The sequence below is a fragment of the Vicugna pacos genome, chromosome 9 (assembly GCF_048564905.1).
Source record: "Vicugna pacos chromosome 9, VicPac4, whole genome shotgun sequence".
In the NCBI taxonomy this organism is placed as follows: Eukaryota; Metazoa; Chordata; class Mammalia; order Artiodactyla; family Camelidae; genus Vicugna; species Vicugna pacos.
Window position 1 is genome coordinate 32,284,511 of NC_132995.1, and position 14,939 is coordinate 32,299,449.

Genomic DNA, 14,939 nt, shown 5'->3' on the forward strand with positions numbered 1-14,939 from the left:
AAATGAAGAAGGAATATGAAGATAGTTAACATTTCCAGAAATTAAGACGGCCACTGTGAGCGGGGAACAGTCCTGCAGTGCAAGGAAGAGGCTGAGGAATAAGGAAGACACCCCAAAGCTCCCCATTCTACTCTCCCACTCAGTAACAGCACCATATCCAGTCTGAAGGAAGGTCCCCACTCCTCAACCAGGGTTGGTCTTAAGCCCAGGCACAAAAAGCACCCACATGCCCTGGACAGAACACCAGTTTCATGGGGCCCTTCACAAAGCTCCTACTTGTGGAAAAGATGACCACAGGGCAGCTTCCTTGCAGCCTGCATGGAATCCCAGCAGATGGCACAGTCATCGTTATTGACAGCCAGCTCCTCTGGAGTTGCAACCGCAAACCTGTAAAAAACAAAATGCATCCGGCAGGGATCTCTGTCAATTACACACACAAACAGTGACCATCACTTCATAGACTTCACCTTCCTAACAGCGCAGTTACGGAGGAACTGTGTTCAGTAAAAAATCTCCACCATGCGTTCTCTTCATAGCCCATCAAAGAGCAAGTAAGAAACCCATACACAGAAACTAACTTTGTCTTAACAATGGCTCCTGTTAGCGATGACCTGACAGAATATTTCTGGGTAAATCAAAGGCATTAAGGCCCCCAGAGAGCCAGACACAAAAAAGATACCTGTTAATCTAACACTTTCAGGTTTGGTTTAGCATCAGGTTAGCCTCAGGGTGGTATGTGAATGATTCCTCCAGTGAGGTTAAGGGTGTGTGCACGTGTGTGTGTGAGTGTGTGTGTGTGCGTGAGAGAGTTTGTGTGTGTGTGTGTAAATATGCATGTGTAAGGAATAAATTAAAAGGGCAGAAGCCCAAGAAAACTTCCTTTAATAATAATGGTGATAAAAACAATGACCTAATAAAAGAACCTAATTATTTACTGAGCGCGTACTAGGTACGCAGTACTATTCTAAGTATATTTCGTTTATTATCCCTTTGAATCCTCCCAACAGTTCAAGGAAGAAGGTTCTGCTATCATTCCTAGATATAACCAACTGGGGCATAGGGAGGTAAGTAAATTGCCCAAAACCACATGGCAAGTAGGTGGGGATCCATACCCAGGTAACCTGACTCCACAGCCTATGCTCTTCACCATTCCATTGAGAGTTTACAAAAGCAGGTGCTCATATAATCTGGGATCTGTTATTATTAAACATCTAAAATGAGCCAACGTCAGCGACGTCCACTTGTGCCCGCTTACCTGGCTTCCATGTTTCCAACCACTCGTAAATAGTTCTTGTGCCGGCGGATTCGACGCTGCACCTCATGAAACAGGTAACGCAGCTGCATAAAGATGACTAAGCTGGCCATGGATAACCAGATGTTGCCAAATAACTTAACAAGAGGGAAAGAAAATAAAACACACAATAAAAATGATTGTGAAATTACTAGCACTGAGGGTGAGGTATGCAACAGAGGCTTTTAATTGTTAGTGAAGGTGAACTGGAACAATCTTTTAGGAAGCAAGTGCATACATTTATCTCATTAAACCAACAATGTACATGCTCTTTGGCCTAGTCATTCCATCACCAGCAATCCTCCAGAGGAACTAATGAGAAATTTTAAAGCTTTATGCAAAATGATGTCCATCCATGCAATTATAAAAAAGAAAATCAGGAAACGGAAGAATGCACAGTAGGGGGATGGTTAGGTTGTAAACTAATGCAGTATTGTATAGTCATTAATTATATTTACTATAAAATATAATTACATATTAATATTTTACATATAACATTTTGAAGGCTAATTACATGGGAAAATAATTTTTGTTAAGTAGAAAAGGATAAAAGTACTTAAAAAAACTAGTACGTGACAAAAGAAAATTATGTGACGATGTGAAGCAGAAAACAACTGAATACAATCTAAATACTCCACTATGGGGGCTGGTTAATTAAATCATCATACCTCTATGTGGTGGAATTTTTATCTTAAAGGCATTAAAATGATACAGAAGAACTGTTGCTAGCAAAAGATGTACATAATACACGAGCTACAAAAACACTATGAACTATATGCCCAATATATGATCTCAATTTATGAATGTATAATTTGAATTTGTAAAGCAGCAGTAGACACAACAAATGTCAACAGTTATCTGTGGACATTTGTTTAGGGAGCCTTTAAAACTATGTTTTCAAAGTTACTGTTAAAAAGTAGACTTAGAAACATGCTGTGTTTAACTCAATAATTTTTAAATGCTACTTTGGTAGGCTTACAATTTAAATAAAGTGTCCACCAAATATACCAAATATGTTGATTCTCACCATTCTTAGATCACTGAAGTGCTAACCAGTGTAGCAGGTTTTCAGCATAGTGATTTCTTCCACACCAGAGTAAAATGTAAACAATGAAGTAGGAGGAATCAAGTATAAAGACTTTGTTTTTCATTACAAAGATGGGAAATTTAAGAATCCATGAAGTAGCTAACACTGAGGGAACTCCCATTACTACCTACAAAGTAACTGCTAAATATTAGAAGCCATAGAAACTATGAGAGGAATTCCCTTAATCTCATGCTAAAAGAATTATCTATTGACTTGGTTGGTAGAGTTAACTAAGTCGAGGAGGATGACGGGTACCAGCCAAAGTGGTTCCACACTGCTTTACACCTAGCAGCAAAAAGGGTGGGGGCACAGCTGCATCATTATTACAGTCTTTAAATGAGTGATCCACAAATGTTCTGTTTATTAATATACTAAATAGGGTTCCTGATTCTGAAAAAGTTACCTCTCTGTTAAAGCCCCTTCTGGGAAACTTACCAACATGTGAATATGGTGCATGAGGTCCAGGGACAAGAGAGTGAGCTCCATGACAAAATCCGTATAATAGACATATGTTCCCTTTCCTTCCCATGTCCCTTCATGGTTGAGGTCCCACAGGTGAATTACATATCTGCAGTGAATAGAGAAGAATCATGTTAATGATTTACTGTTACAATTGAATTTGGCTCAAACATGATATAATACAGTCACATTTTTACGTATTTTATAAATGGTTTATCTTGAAATCACCTGTATGAGTACACTTCAGTCACCTCCCTCCCAAATTTCTACTCACCGTAAAATCACATGAGCAGTCCTCACTGTTACAAGAAGAGACTGAAAAAAGAGACAGATTTTATCTTTTTAACAAAATTTAGGATTGCTCAGACTAAACTTACTTTACAAGACGATAAAAGACAAACATTTCTCAGTTCAATTAAAAAGCAGGTTGTTCAATGCTGGGGGGAAGTACTGAAGGAAGTTAGTCAAAAGGTACAAACTTTCAGTTATAAAATAACTAAGTAATAGGAATGTAAGATACAACATGATGACTACAGTTAACAGTGCATACGGTATACTTGAAAGTTGTGAAGAGAGTAGGTCCTAAAGGTTTTCACTACAGGGAAAAAAACATTTTTTTCTTTTTCTTTTTGTATCAATACAAGATGATCCTTACTGTGGTTATCATTTCACAATAAATGTAAGTCAAGTCATTATGCTGTACACCTTAAACGTATAAAGTGTGCTATACATCAATTCTATCTCATTAAAACTTGAAAGGGAAAAAATGCAGATTGTTAAGTTTACCACCCATTTTATTTCCATAGAATATTTTCATGACCTAAAAACCCAACTTTTACTGAGCCTTTTCCTGTTAATAGGTGACAACCAATTATACCTGTCCATCTCCCAGGGATGCCTTCTACAATCTTGAGAGTCACTCCAGTAGCCTGAAATTACTTCTATTTCATACAGCATTAAGTCACCATAACTGACTATCCTAAGAGGGTGCCTGAATATTTGGTGACCCCATACCTAAGTATAGCTTAGGTACTACCATCCTAGAAATGAGTACCTGTTCTCTACATAACACTTTCCACACAGAAGAAAATATGATGAAAGAAATAAAAAATAAGTCCCTCATGGTATTTTTGTATTATAGAAATTGATGTTAAGAAAAATTTCCTCTTAATTTTGCAGAATAGAACTGTTATATTCTTTATGTTTGAGATCAGGAAACTCCCATTTACAATGGAAAATATTTAAATAGAAGAGAAACACTATAAATGTAAAAATATGACAGTTCAAAATATTGAATCTATAACACGATAAATTACCTTTTAAAACGTTACTGAGCTAAAATAAAAATATGTACTAACCCAACAGGCCTAATTTAAATGTCTTTATTTTTAAATATATGTTTTTCAAAGTCTGGCCTAATAGTAATTAAAAGGTAGAGAACCAAAAAAGGAAAACACAATATGAAATGGTGACTTATAACAAAATATATCTAAAGCAAACTAATATAAGCCAGAGTAAACAAATTTTAAGCAGATTTTTTTCTCAAGAAGAAATACATTTGTGTATCTTTCATATATAGAAACTATTCAACTAGGATTGTAAATAATTTTACTAAGGACTTAAATGTTCTTTTCTAATTTTACTTACACTACTATATTATACTCTGAAATGAATACTATTAAGAGCAAAATAAATTTTAACCCTATTCTAACAAATTCCCAATTAGTAATTCCATTAGTGTTTTGATATTAACCATCTATTGATATTGATATTAGATATCTATTATTTTATTTTTTTCATTAATAACAGCAATTATGGGCAAAATAAAAGTATTTTGACTCAGGAAAAAAGCAAATATAGCCACTGAATATAAAGGATATATAACAATTTTGATTTCTACTGAAAAGAAATTAGTATTTTCAAAAAGGTTGTTAAAAGTAAAATTCAAAATATACATGAATCTCTCAAATTATTCTTTCAAAATAATGAACATAGTTTACATATTTATTATATTACTCTGTAAAATCTTAATTTATGCCCTATATAAAAATACCAATTATAGAGTATGTCCTTATAGACCAACACAAATCACTGGTTCCAGTATCTTCCTACTTGGAAGCCACAGGATTAGGATTGTACTACTTCTGCCACCTCAGACCTTTAAGCAGTTCACTTCATCCTCTATGCCTGTGTCCCCAATCATAAAGAGGAATAATAAAATTAACCAATACATGTAAAGTATTTAGAACAATCCCCAGCAGATAGTAAGCACTATATAAATGTTGACAAAAATAATTAGTTGACCCTGGGGCAATGCAGGGGGTAATTTGAGTATAAACTATAGTCAGCCCTCCACATCCAGTTCCTCCGCACCCGTGGATTCAACCAACCAGGGACTGTGTAGTACTGTGGTATTTACTATTGAAAAACATCCACGTATAAGTGGACCCACACAGTTTAAACCTGCATTGTTCGAGGATCAACTGTATTTTTTATTAGGTTGTAGCAAGGATTACATGAAACTACACACACAAAAGCATTCAGTACCAACGCCCAATACAAAACAGAAGATTGCTTATTACATGAAAGACCAGATACCCATCAGTCACTTCATGGTGAAAATAATCTGTCAATAATCCTCTAACTTCCTTGAAAATATACAGGAATATAATTAGAGCAAAAACTTGTGTCTGCATCTTACCTCTGCAGCCATGAAAGCCAACGTGTGCATCCCATGGGTGTAGCCTGTGACACAACAGACAACCGCTAACCCACAGCAGGAAAGCAGCATGGCAATCAATAGAGACAGAACTCGACCGTGGCTACTCATCGGTGTGGTGGGGGAAAAAGAGAGCTGAAATGTACAAAACAGAAGAAGGAAGCTCATTTTTCTGTGCAGTAGTGCTAAACTTCACTGAGAAACTCAAGGTTAACCTTGGTGTCTTAGGTCTGTGCTTAGCTGTGTGGCCAAATGCAAAGCACAGAAGAGTGTCCCATTATCAGATGGTTAAAATTCTCCAACTAACAGAAATATGAGCTGATGTTTTGAGATCTTTACCATTTAATTTATGGAATATAACAATATACGTTATATTTTCATCTCAAATTTTCAAGGATCCCCCTACCAGTGAGATTATAAGCCTCTAGAAACAATTTGCCAAAGGTATGTAACTTTGTCTTCTAGCATTCAACAGGACACGGGACAGCACCACATTCTCTTGTGTTCTCAATCTTGCTCTAGCCCTGCTACCCAAAAGTCACTTGAGAGGACATTCCTAGCCTGTTCACGGCCAGTACAACTGAAATATAATCCAGGTGCAGATTTACTACTATCATAATGCTATGTTAATAGTATACAAAGAGAGGCAACACCTTGGAAAAGGAGGCCTGGAGTTTCGACTCCCAAGCATGAAAGTGTAGATACCAAATCAGTTACAAAGGTTAGAAGCTCCTGTTCATGACTGCAATGGGGGATGAACTGTGAAACAGCTCAAGGCTTTGAGCCTAAGATTAGCTTTGCACAGAGGTGCAAGGACCACCTGGTGTGAGGTCCATAAGGATTGGGTAAAGAAGGGGGAAAACAGAGCTGCGGAGTGGGTTTAACTCAGGGTAGGACTGTATGTAGGTGCCTGTTTACCTGGGATCCATTAGATTAGTTTGGGGGCACTAACGAGTGAAGATTCACCTGCACAGCTCTGATCCCAAGCCAAGGGGCAGATCTTGTACCCAGATAGAAAAAGATTCAGCTCTCCAGAGATCAAGGAAGCCAAGACACGCTACTTCAGTCCTTGTCCAGGGATGGAAACAATGTAAACTAGTCAGAAAGAAGGGCTCCAAATATTAGATTAAGAATGGGGAAAATGGAAGGAGATTACAACAGAAAATATCTGGAAAAGACCAGCTTTTTTTCAATTTATATAATAAGGTTTCCTTACACTGTGATCAAATTAGTTTGTATTGGTTCAGTGACCCCACAGGGTCTGCAATGCAATACTATTGGAGCAGGAAGGAAGCCTCCCTAAGAGACACAGACCCTGCCTTCCTTTGATCCTGCTGCTGGAGAAAGTTTCTCAAGAAATAAGCAGTAGGGGCCCAATCCAAGAGCTTTCCCCTGGAGGGCTATCCTGCATATGTGTGTTATGGCTCATTCATATTACACAGTTCAGACCTGGCAAATATGTGACCAAGTAGGAAAAGAGCTTGGCTAAAAACTCACATATTCAAACCGGTCCTTGCAGAGCTGAACCATCAGATGCAGAAATACCAGTCCAGCAAACCAGAGGCACCACATGACCACTTCTTCCACTGTCTGGACATTCAGCACACCAAAAATGAAAATGAACTTGTAGAAAATAAAATTCCAAAACTTGTCTTTGAGGTGCTAAAAAGAAAAATATTTATAAAGGTGAGTACCATTACACCTAACTGATTTAAAAGAGTACCATTATAACTAACTCATAACAAAAGCTGGCTTCTATGGAGAAAATATTCTCTACTTCCTAACACTTGTCCACAGAAAATAGAAGACAAAGAAAAAAATGAGCCCTCTGAAAAATAAAAGACCCTAGAAAATAACCTATAGACTCTGTAACTTGTATTTTGTTTTGTTTTGTTTAGGGTAAGTGGTAACTAGGTTTATTTATTTACTTATTTTTTAAGTGGAGGTACTGGGGATCGAACCCAGGACCTTCTGCATGCTAAGCAGGCACTCTACCACTGAGCTATCTCCTCCCCCTCTGGTCACTCTAGATTGAATTCTTCAGTCAGTTATGAAATTTTAGCCACTAAAAGGGGGAATTATATTAGTTTAGTACCTTATGTATTAATAATAATACATATATTTCCAACACACACAAAAATGGTGACAGCTACAAGTATCATTTCTAATATTTGTGTTCTCTGGATTCCTAAAACAAGCAAAACATTAGATATTCTTTTTTTAACATCCTTCAGATTAAAATATGACTATGCTCATTTGACAGCCAAAATCAATAATATATGAAAAAGTACAAAGAAAATAAAAATGATGCCTTGACATTTTTATGCATTTTTCTTCCTAAGTGTAAAACATTAATTTTTTATTATTTTATTGAAGTATAGTTGACTTACAATGGTGTGTTAGTTTCAAGTGTACAGCAAAGTGATTCAGTTATACATTTATATATATATTCTTTTTCAGATAATTTTCCACTATAGGTTGTTATCAAATATTGAATATAGTTTCATATACTATACAGTAGGTCCTTGCTGTTTATCTATTTTATATATAGTAGTGTATACATGTTAATGCCAAACCCCTAATTTATCCCTCCCCCCTTTTTCCCCACTGGTTACTGTAAGTTTGTTTTCTATGTCTGTGAGTCTATTTCTGGCTTGTAAATAAGTTCATTTGTACCATATTTTTAGATTCCACATATAAGTGATATATTTGTCTTTCTGTTTAACTTCACTAAATACGATCATCTCTAGGTCCATCCATGTTGCTGCAAATGGCATTATTTCATTCTTTTTTATGGCTGAGCAATATTTCATCATTTACCACATCTTTATCCATTCATCTGTCGATGAACATGTAGGTTGCCTCCAAGTCTTGGCTATTGTAAACAGTGCTGCTATGAACATTGGGGTTTATGTATCTTTATTATAGTTTTCTCTGGATATATGCCCAGGAATGGGATTGCTGGATCATATGGTAAGTTTATTTGCAGTTTTTTAAGGAACCTCCACACTGTGCTCCATAGTGGCTGCACCAATTTACATTCCCACCAACGGTGTAGGGAGGCTCCTTTTTGTCTGTACCCTCTCCAGCATTTTTTATTTGTAGACTTTATAATGATGGCTATTCTGGCTGGTGTGAAGTGATACCTTATTGTAACTTTGATTTGCATTTCTCTAATAATTAATGATACTGAGCATCTTTTCATGTGCCTGTTGGCCATCTATTTGGAGAAACGTCTGTTTAGGTCTCCTGACCATTTTTTTGATTAGGTTGTTTATTTTTTTGATATCAAGTTTCATGAGCTGTTTATATATTTTAGAAATTAATCCCTTGTTGGTCACATCTTTTGCAAATATTTTCTCCCATTCTGTAGGCTGTCTTTTCGTTTTGTTTATAGTTTCCTTTGCTATGCAAAAAGCTTTTAAGTTTAATTAGGTCCCATTTGTTTATTTTTGCTTTTATTTCCATCACTCTAAGAGACGGATCCAAAAAAATACTGCTGTGATTCATGTCGAAGAGTTTTCTGCCTATGTTTTCCTCTAGTAGTTTTAGAGTATCTGGTCTTACATTTAGTTCTTTAATCCATTTTGAGTTTACTTTTGTATATGGTGTTAAAGAATGTTCTAATTTCAGTCTTTTACACGTAGCTGTCCAGTGTTCCCAGCACCACTTATTGAAGAGATTGTCTTTTCTCTGCTGTATATTCTTGTCTCCTTTGTTATTGATTAATTGACCGCAAGTGCGTGGGTTTATTTCTGGGTTTTCTATCTTGTTCCATTGATCTGTGTCTGTTTTTATTCCAGGAGTATACTGTTTTGATTACTGTAGCTCTGTAGTATAGTATAGGGAGCATGATTCTTCCAGTTCTGTTCTTTCTCAGGATTATTTTGGCTATTCGGGGTCTTTTGTGTTTCCATACAAAAAAATTTTTGGTTCCAGTTCTGTGAAAAATGCCATTGGTAACTTGATAGGGATTGCACTGAACCTATATATTGTTATATATATTATTATATGTTATATGTTATCATTTTATATATATATAACAATTTTTGTACACTGTTTTATTTCACTTACATTGTGAGAACCTTACCAATATGAATGAATAATCTCTGAATATATTATTTCAGTGGTTACAAATGGACACTGAAATGTTTTTAATTTTTCACTGTGCAGAAAATGTCACAATGAGTATCTTTGCACAGGTTTCTGTTTTTTCAGCATTATGGAATCCAAGGTTACAAATGTTGTTATGGTTTCCAACAAGTAACATCCACCTGATTTCAAAAGAAGTGATATAAATGTATACTCCCACAAGCAACACTTAAGTATATCTGCTTTCCTGTACTCTTCCCTATACTGAATATGTCCAGTTTTTAAAATCTTTACTATCCTGAAAAAAATGGACCATGAGGGGCATCTAGCCAACAGATATTAAAACATACCCTCAAGCCATCTGTGGGAGTGGTGGGAATCAAGTACAGAGGACAAGGATGAAAACATGGTTCCTAAGTATACTTTCATATATAATGCCTAACCATGTAAATGTCTCACAAATCCAAAAACTTAAAATAGAAAAAAAAAGCAAAATTGAATAAAAACAGAAATAAGTGAACCTAAATATAGAAATAACAACCTACATTTGGAACAAATTGATAAGATGACCACTTAAAGAATTATTTGGAGAAATGTTACACACTGTACTTCAACTGTACACTTTGTTCAAAGAATAAAAAAAACTAGGAATCCTTGGTGAATGTCTGTTTCCAGATCTGGGGTGGGAAAGCATGAGGTGAACACAGAACTTTCTGTGCCCTGATTATGAACTTTTACTCCACCATCTATGTGCCATATGGCTTTGGGCAGGTCACTTAACATACCTGTGCTCTGGTTTCCCATCCATAAGATGGGTCTTGTAACAACAGCATATCACAGAATAGTTGGGGGAACAAGTAAGTGAATATATGTACACTGCTTAGATAAGTGCCACAGTAGGTATTAAGTGCATAAAAAAATTTCCTTGTTCTAAACTTCCACTCAACAGTTTAATATTTGTACCATTTTAGGTATTAAATGTTTCTGCCTCTAGACATTCTAGACACTTTATTTCTTGAACTTTGAGAACCCACAAAGCAAACTCATATTGATTCTGTAGGGTTCTAACTCAAAATGGTGCTTTAAATGCTACTGGATGACACTGGTCAAAAACAGTCATCACAGAACATGAAAGACATGATCTATACTGAAAAAACTGAAAGTAGAGTTGAGTAGCAACTGTGCCAATTATGATTACCTCCAGGTATATTTAAAAATCTCTGTAATACTCCCAAGGTTATGTTTTCTATACATTTTCAACTGATATTTAACATTTTTAGAAAAAGGAAGCAGTATGTATGAGAGTAATGTTCAAGTATCAGACCCTCTCACTTGAACACTGCTTGTAGAAATGGGGAATCTTAATTTACATTTCCAGAGGGAAAAACTAAAATCTCTCAGTAAATTCCTTTGGGAAAAAAATCCATATTCTAAGAGTGATATATATGATTATTTAAACTAAAACAAAACTGAGCTTGTTTAAAAATTACCTCATAGACGTCATGGGAAAGAGCTATGAAGAAAAATATTGGGACAACCTGGCTATGTTGACTATGGACTACATGGACTATGGATCACATAAAGTATTTTATCAATGCTAAATTTCCTGATTTTGATCATTGTGCTGTGGCTACTTAAGAAAATGTCCTTGCTTTTAGGAAATACATACTGAAGTATTTGAGGGTACAGGGGTATGATATCCACAATTTACTCTCAAACAGATCAGAAAAAATACATACATATAAATAAAAGGTACATATTAGATCAAATGGGACAAAATGGTAACAATTCTGAATCTGGATAAAGGCTACACAAAAGTCTTTCAAAGTATTCATGCTACCTTTCTGTAAGTTTGAAATTATACCAAATATAATTTTTTTTTAATCTGGTGACAAGAATTCATCTTTGCTATTGGACTTACCTGTCTTTCACTCACTCGAAGAGGGCCAAACACAATACATTGGATTAGCTTAGCCACCAACATCAAAACACAGCAAGCAGTATTTACTAGAACCTGTACACAAATCAAAGAAAAGAAATTAATTTCCTCTTGTTGAAAAATAAAAGCAGTTCTTAAAATTTTTATATTAGGAATTCAGCCATCATTTCTACTGATTGAGCCTTTCTAATTTTCTACCAGTACAAGACAAGTAATATTTGAACGTACACACTTTTATGGGTGGCAGAGGTAGGGATGAGGAGTGGGGAGGAGAGGCACCAGCTTATTGGCTAATTCACAGAGCCCTGTCCCAACATGTACCCTCCAGCAGGCCACCTTCCCCTGAGTCTTAATTCAACTGTTTGTAACCTTGGTACTGCACGTATAAAACTGTGTGCACCTTATAAAACCATAGGTATCTCCAAGATACATCATTTCCTACAATACAGTTTTGATAGTTTAGAAGAAAATTTTTCAGAAAAATGAAGTTACCATGAACAGTAAAATCCAGAGCCCAAACATCCTGCCCTGCCCTGTCAAATAAATATGAGACGTGTAAAGGAGGGTGGATAGTCACAAAGAAGTCACAAGACCATGAAGATTTCAGAATCCATATAACAAGAATACATATAATAAGAATACATACATATAATTAATTGCAATGGGACAATCTGCAAACTGAAAGATATTTATGGTTAGTGTTGGCCTCAAAGGTTCTGGGGCATTAGAGGGGAGTGGAATTAAGAAAATAGTAAGAAAATTGACAGGAGGGGCTAAAGGAGAACTAAAAGGCAACCATGAGACACCAATATAAAACTAAGGCCTTCTTAACCAGTAAGCAGGAAACTTTCTCTTTCTTAGTAATTAAGAGATGGATCTCCTTAACACCTACACAACAAATCTAAAGCTTACAAAATGAAAACATGGGCTGCCCCTGACTTAGGCTAGTGTGGCACATCACATTACAATGCTCAGATGATTTTTAAAACCGCACAACCAGAAAAAGCCAAAAGGACCCTGATAAAGATAGTAAAGATGACTATTAAGAGCAAATGAAAATGAACAGCAACCCAACATAGAGCCTGCTTCAATCTCTGATTCACTAAGTTTATAGGAAGGTGGCCATATTCCTCTTCCCAGGTCATTCTTACCTCTGCTTTTAAAAGAATCAAATGATATTTCAAAAATAAGTAAATCTAGATAAACAAGTTTATACTGTATAGCACAGGGAACTATATTCAATAGCTTGTAGTAACTTATGGTGAAAAATATGAAAACAAATATATGTATGTTCCTATATGACTGAAGTATTGTGCTGTACACCGGAAATTGACACAACATTGTAAACTGACTATACTTCAATAAAAATGTGTTAAAAATAATTAATAACTTAAAAATAAAAATAAGTAAATAGAGGAAGGTGACAGATGAGATTAATATAAGAAAACAAGGTCCCCAAGAAATCTTCAAGGTCCCCTTGGTGCTACATACCATACAGCCCTTTGGTATTCCTGATACATTATACATAATGGCAATTCATCAAAAAAGATTAAATTATGTTTAGTTACATTCTGCCTGCCTCATGGGGCAGGGGAAGTGTATGATATATTTTTAAAGAACTGAAACAAAAACTGTTCTGCTGAAAAATGAGACTGTTCTGATAATTAAATCATTCAAATAACCAGAAAAAAACCCAAATTAGTTATCCAAAACATCCCACTTCCCTAACTTATGACTCCCTGTGGAACAGCACTAATGAAAACATTCCAGCAAATAGCATAGAATACTAAATTTTAAGGAGATGAAAAGATGCTTAAAAGGCTCATCTTCATTCTGCTCTAAACCAGCTAATGGGAACCCCAGTAATACTAATTAAGAAAAAATATAATGAGATAAAATCACACCCCAACTCCTCATGCCATATCCTCCAGCTGAACAGGATTTTTAAAATCAGCCAAAAATCCACCAGCCTAATTTAGTTTTAAAATTCTTCCTGTTTTTGCAGGTAGGCATATGAAATAAAGAAATAAATTCAACACATTTAGCACCAATTTGTTCAAAGCATGTGGGAGGTTAAGAGAAATGAGGGCAATATGGACCCTGCACTCAAAGAGCTTTCAGAAGCTACAGGACACAGCACTTGGTAAGCATCTAACAGACCAAGTTGGTTGCTGTGAGAACAACAAAGGAGAAATCAAATTTAGGGCCACTTAATCATTTCTCTGCCCTAAGGAACAGTCTCTTGCATCTTGGGTTACAAAGTAAGAAACAAAGTATTATTTCTCAGTTAAAAATTTTTTTTAATTTTTTCTAAGTTCAAAAATGAGGTATAAAGGGGGAGGGGGTGGGAAGGGACAGATTGGGAGTTCGAAATTTGTAGATAAGACAGGTATATATAGAATAGATAAACAAGATTATACTGTAATATATACAAGATTTTGTGGCAGCTTATGGTGAAAAAGAATGTGACAATGAATATATGTATGTTCATGTATAACTGAAAAATTGTGTTCTACACTGGAAATTGACACAACATTGTAAACTGACTATAACTCAATAAAATTTAAAAAAATGAAGTATAAAAATTTTGTACCTTTGATTGACCAAAAAAAATGAAAGTCCCTCATAATCCCATCACCGGTAGATAACCATTTCCCATTTCAATTTAAACAGAAGATTTAAAAATTAGCAAGGCTAAGAAGGAAAAGGCTTGAGAAAGTAAACTGATATTAGAAAGGGATATTAGAAAGAGATAACCTTTCGTGAACTTTACATGAAAGCAAAGCTAGAGAGGATTGGAAGCAACTAAAAATTATTTTAGGATTACAAAGTGTTTTTAAAAGCAACTCAATTATTAGTAACTATTCTATGTCTATTTTTAGAAATATGTCTTAATTTCACAAATAATTGTCATTACAATAAAGATACGATAAATTCTCAATTTTAAAATTAACAAAGGCTTGAAAAATTGCAAATATGGAAAGAAAAATAATTGTAGCATTCCTCATTTAAAAGCAAATCCCAAATTAGATCCCACTAGGTCACCAGCGACAGTCTTACAGAAACAACACTTCAGTCCATATTTAAAGCCACAGAACGGGGACAAAACTTCTCACCTCCAATAATCAAAATGAGGCTTACCTCCAGCAAGCCTAGTCTGAACTTCATCCTTGTAGACCACAGTAAAAGTACTAACCTCATTTTATTTGCTGTATACAGTTAATTAATGTTTCCTTGTGGGCAGAATCCAAACTTAAATATAAGTAAATCTAAGTATAAGGGGTTCACTGAAGCACTGTTTATAATGGCAGAAAAATGGAAAACAAATGTCCAACAGGGAGACTAGTTCAAT

At 35.4% G+C, this 14,939-nt stretch overlaps 1 protein-coding gene across 1 annotated transcript in view; it reads right to left on the bottom strand.

Moving 5' to 3' along the window:
- AMFR (autocrine motility factor receptor) overlaps window positions 1–14,939 on the bottom strand; it is a 37,811-nt gene that overhangs the window by 17,649 nt on the left and 5,223 nt on the right. Inside the window, exons 2-8 of the mRNA XM_072967399.1 lie at window positions 11,570–11,662; window positions 7,054–7,218; window positions 5,539–5,691; window positions 3,112–3,152; window positions 2,814–2,946; window positions 1,256–1,389; window positions 277–387 (exon numbers count right to left, since the gene is read on the bottom strand). Of these exons, the coding sequence (XP_072823500.1) occupies window positions 277–387; window positions 1,256–1,389; window positions 2,814–2,946; window positions 3,112–3,152; window positions 5,539–5,691; window positions 7,054–7,218; window positions 11,570–11,662 (830 nt within the window). The remainder of the gene's footprint in view (window positions 1–276; window positions 388–1,255; window positions 1,390–2,813; window positions 2,947–3,111; window positions 3,153–5,538; window positions 5,692–7,053; window positions 7,219–11,569; window positions 11,663–14,939) is intronic.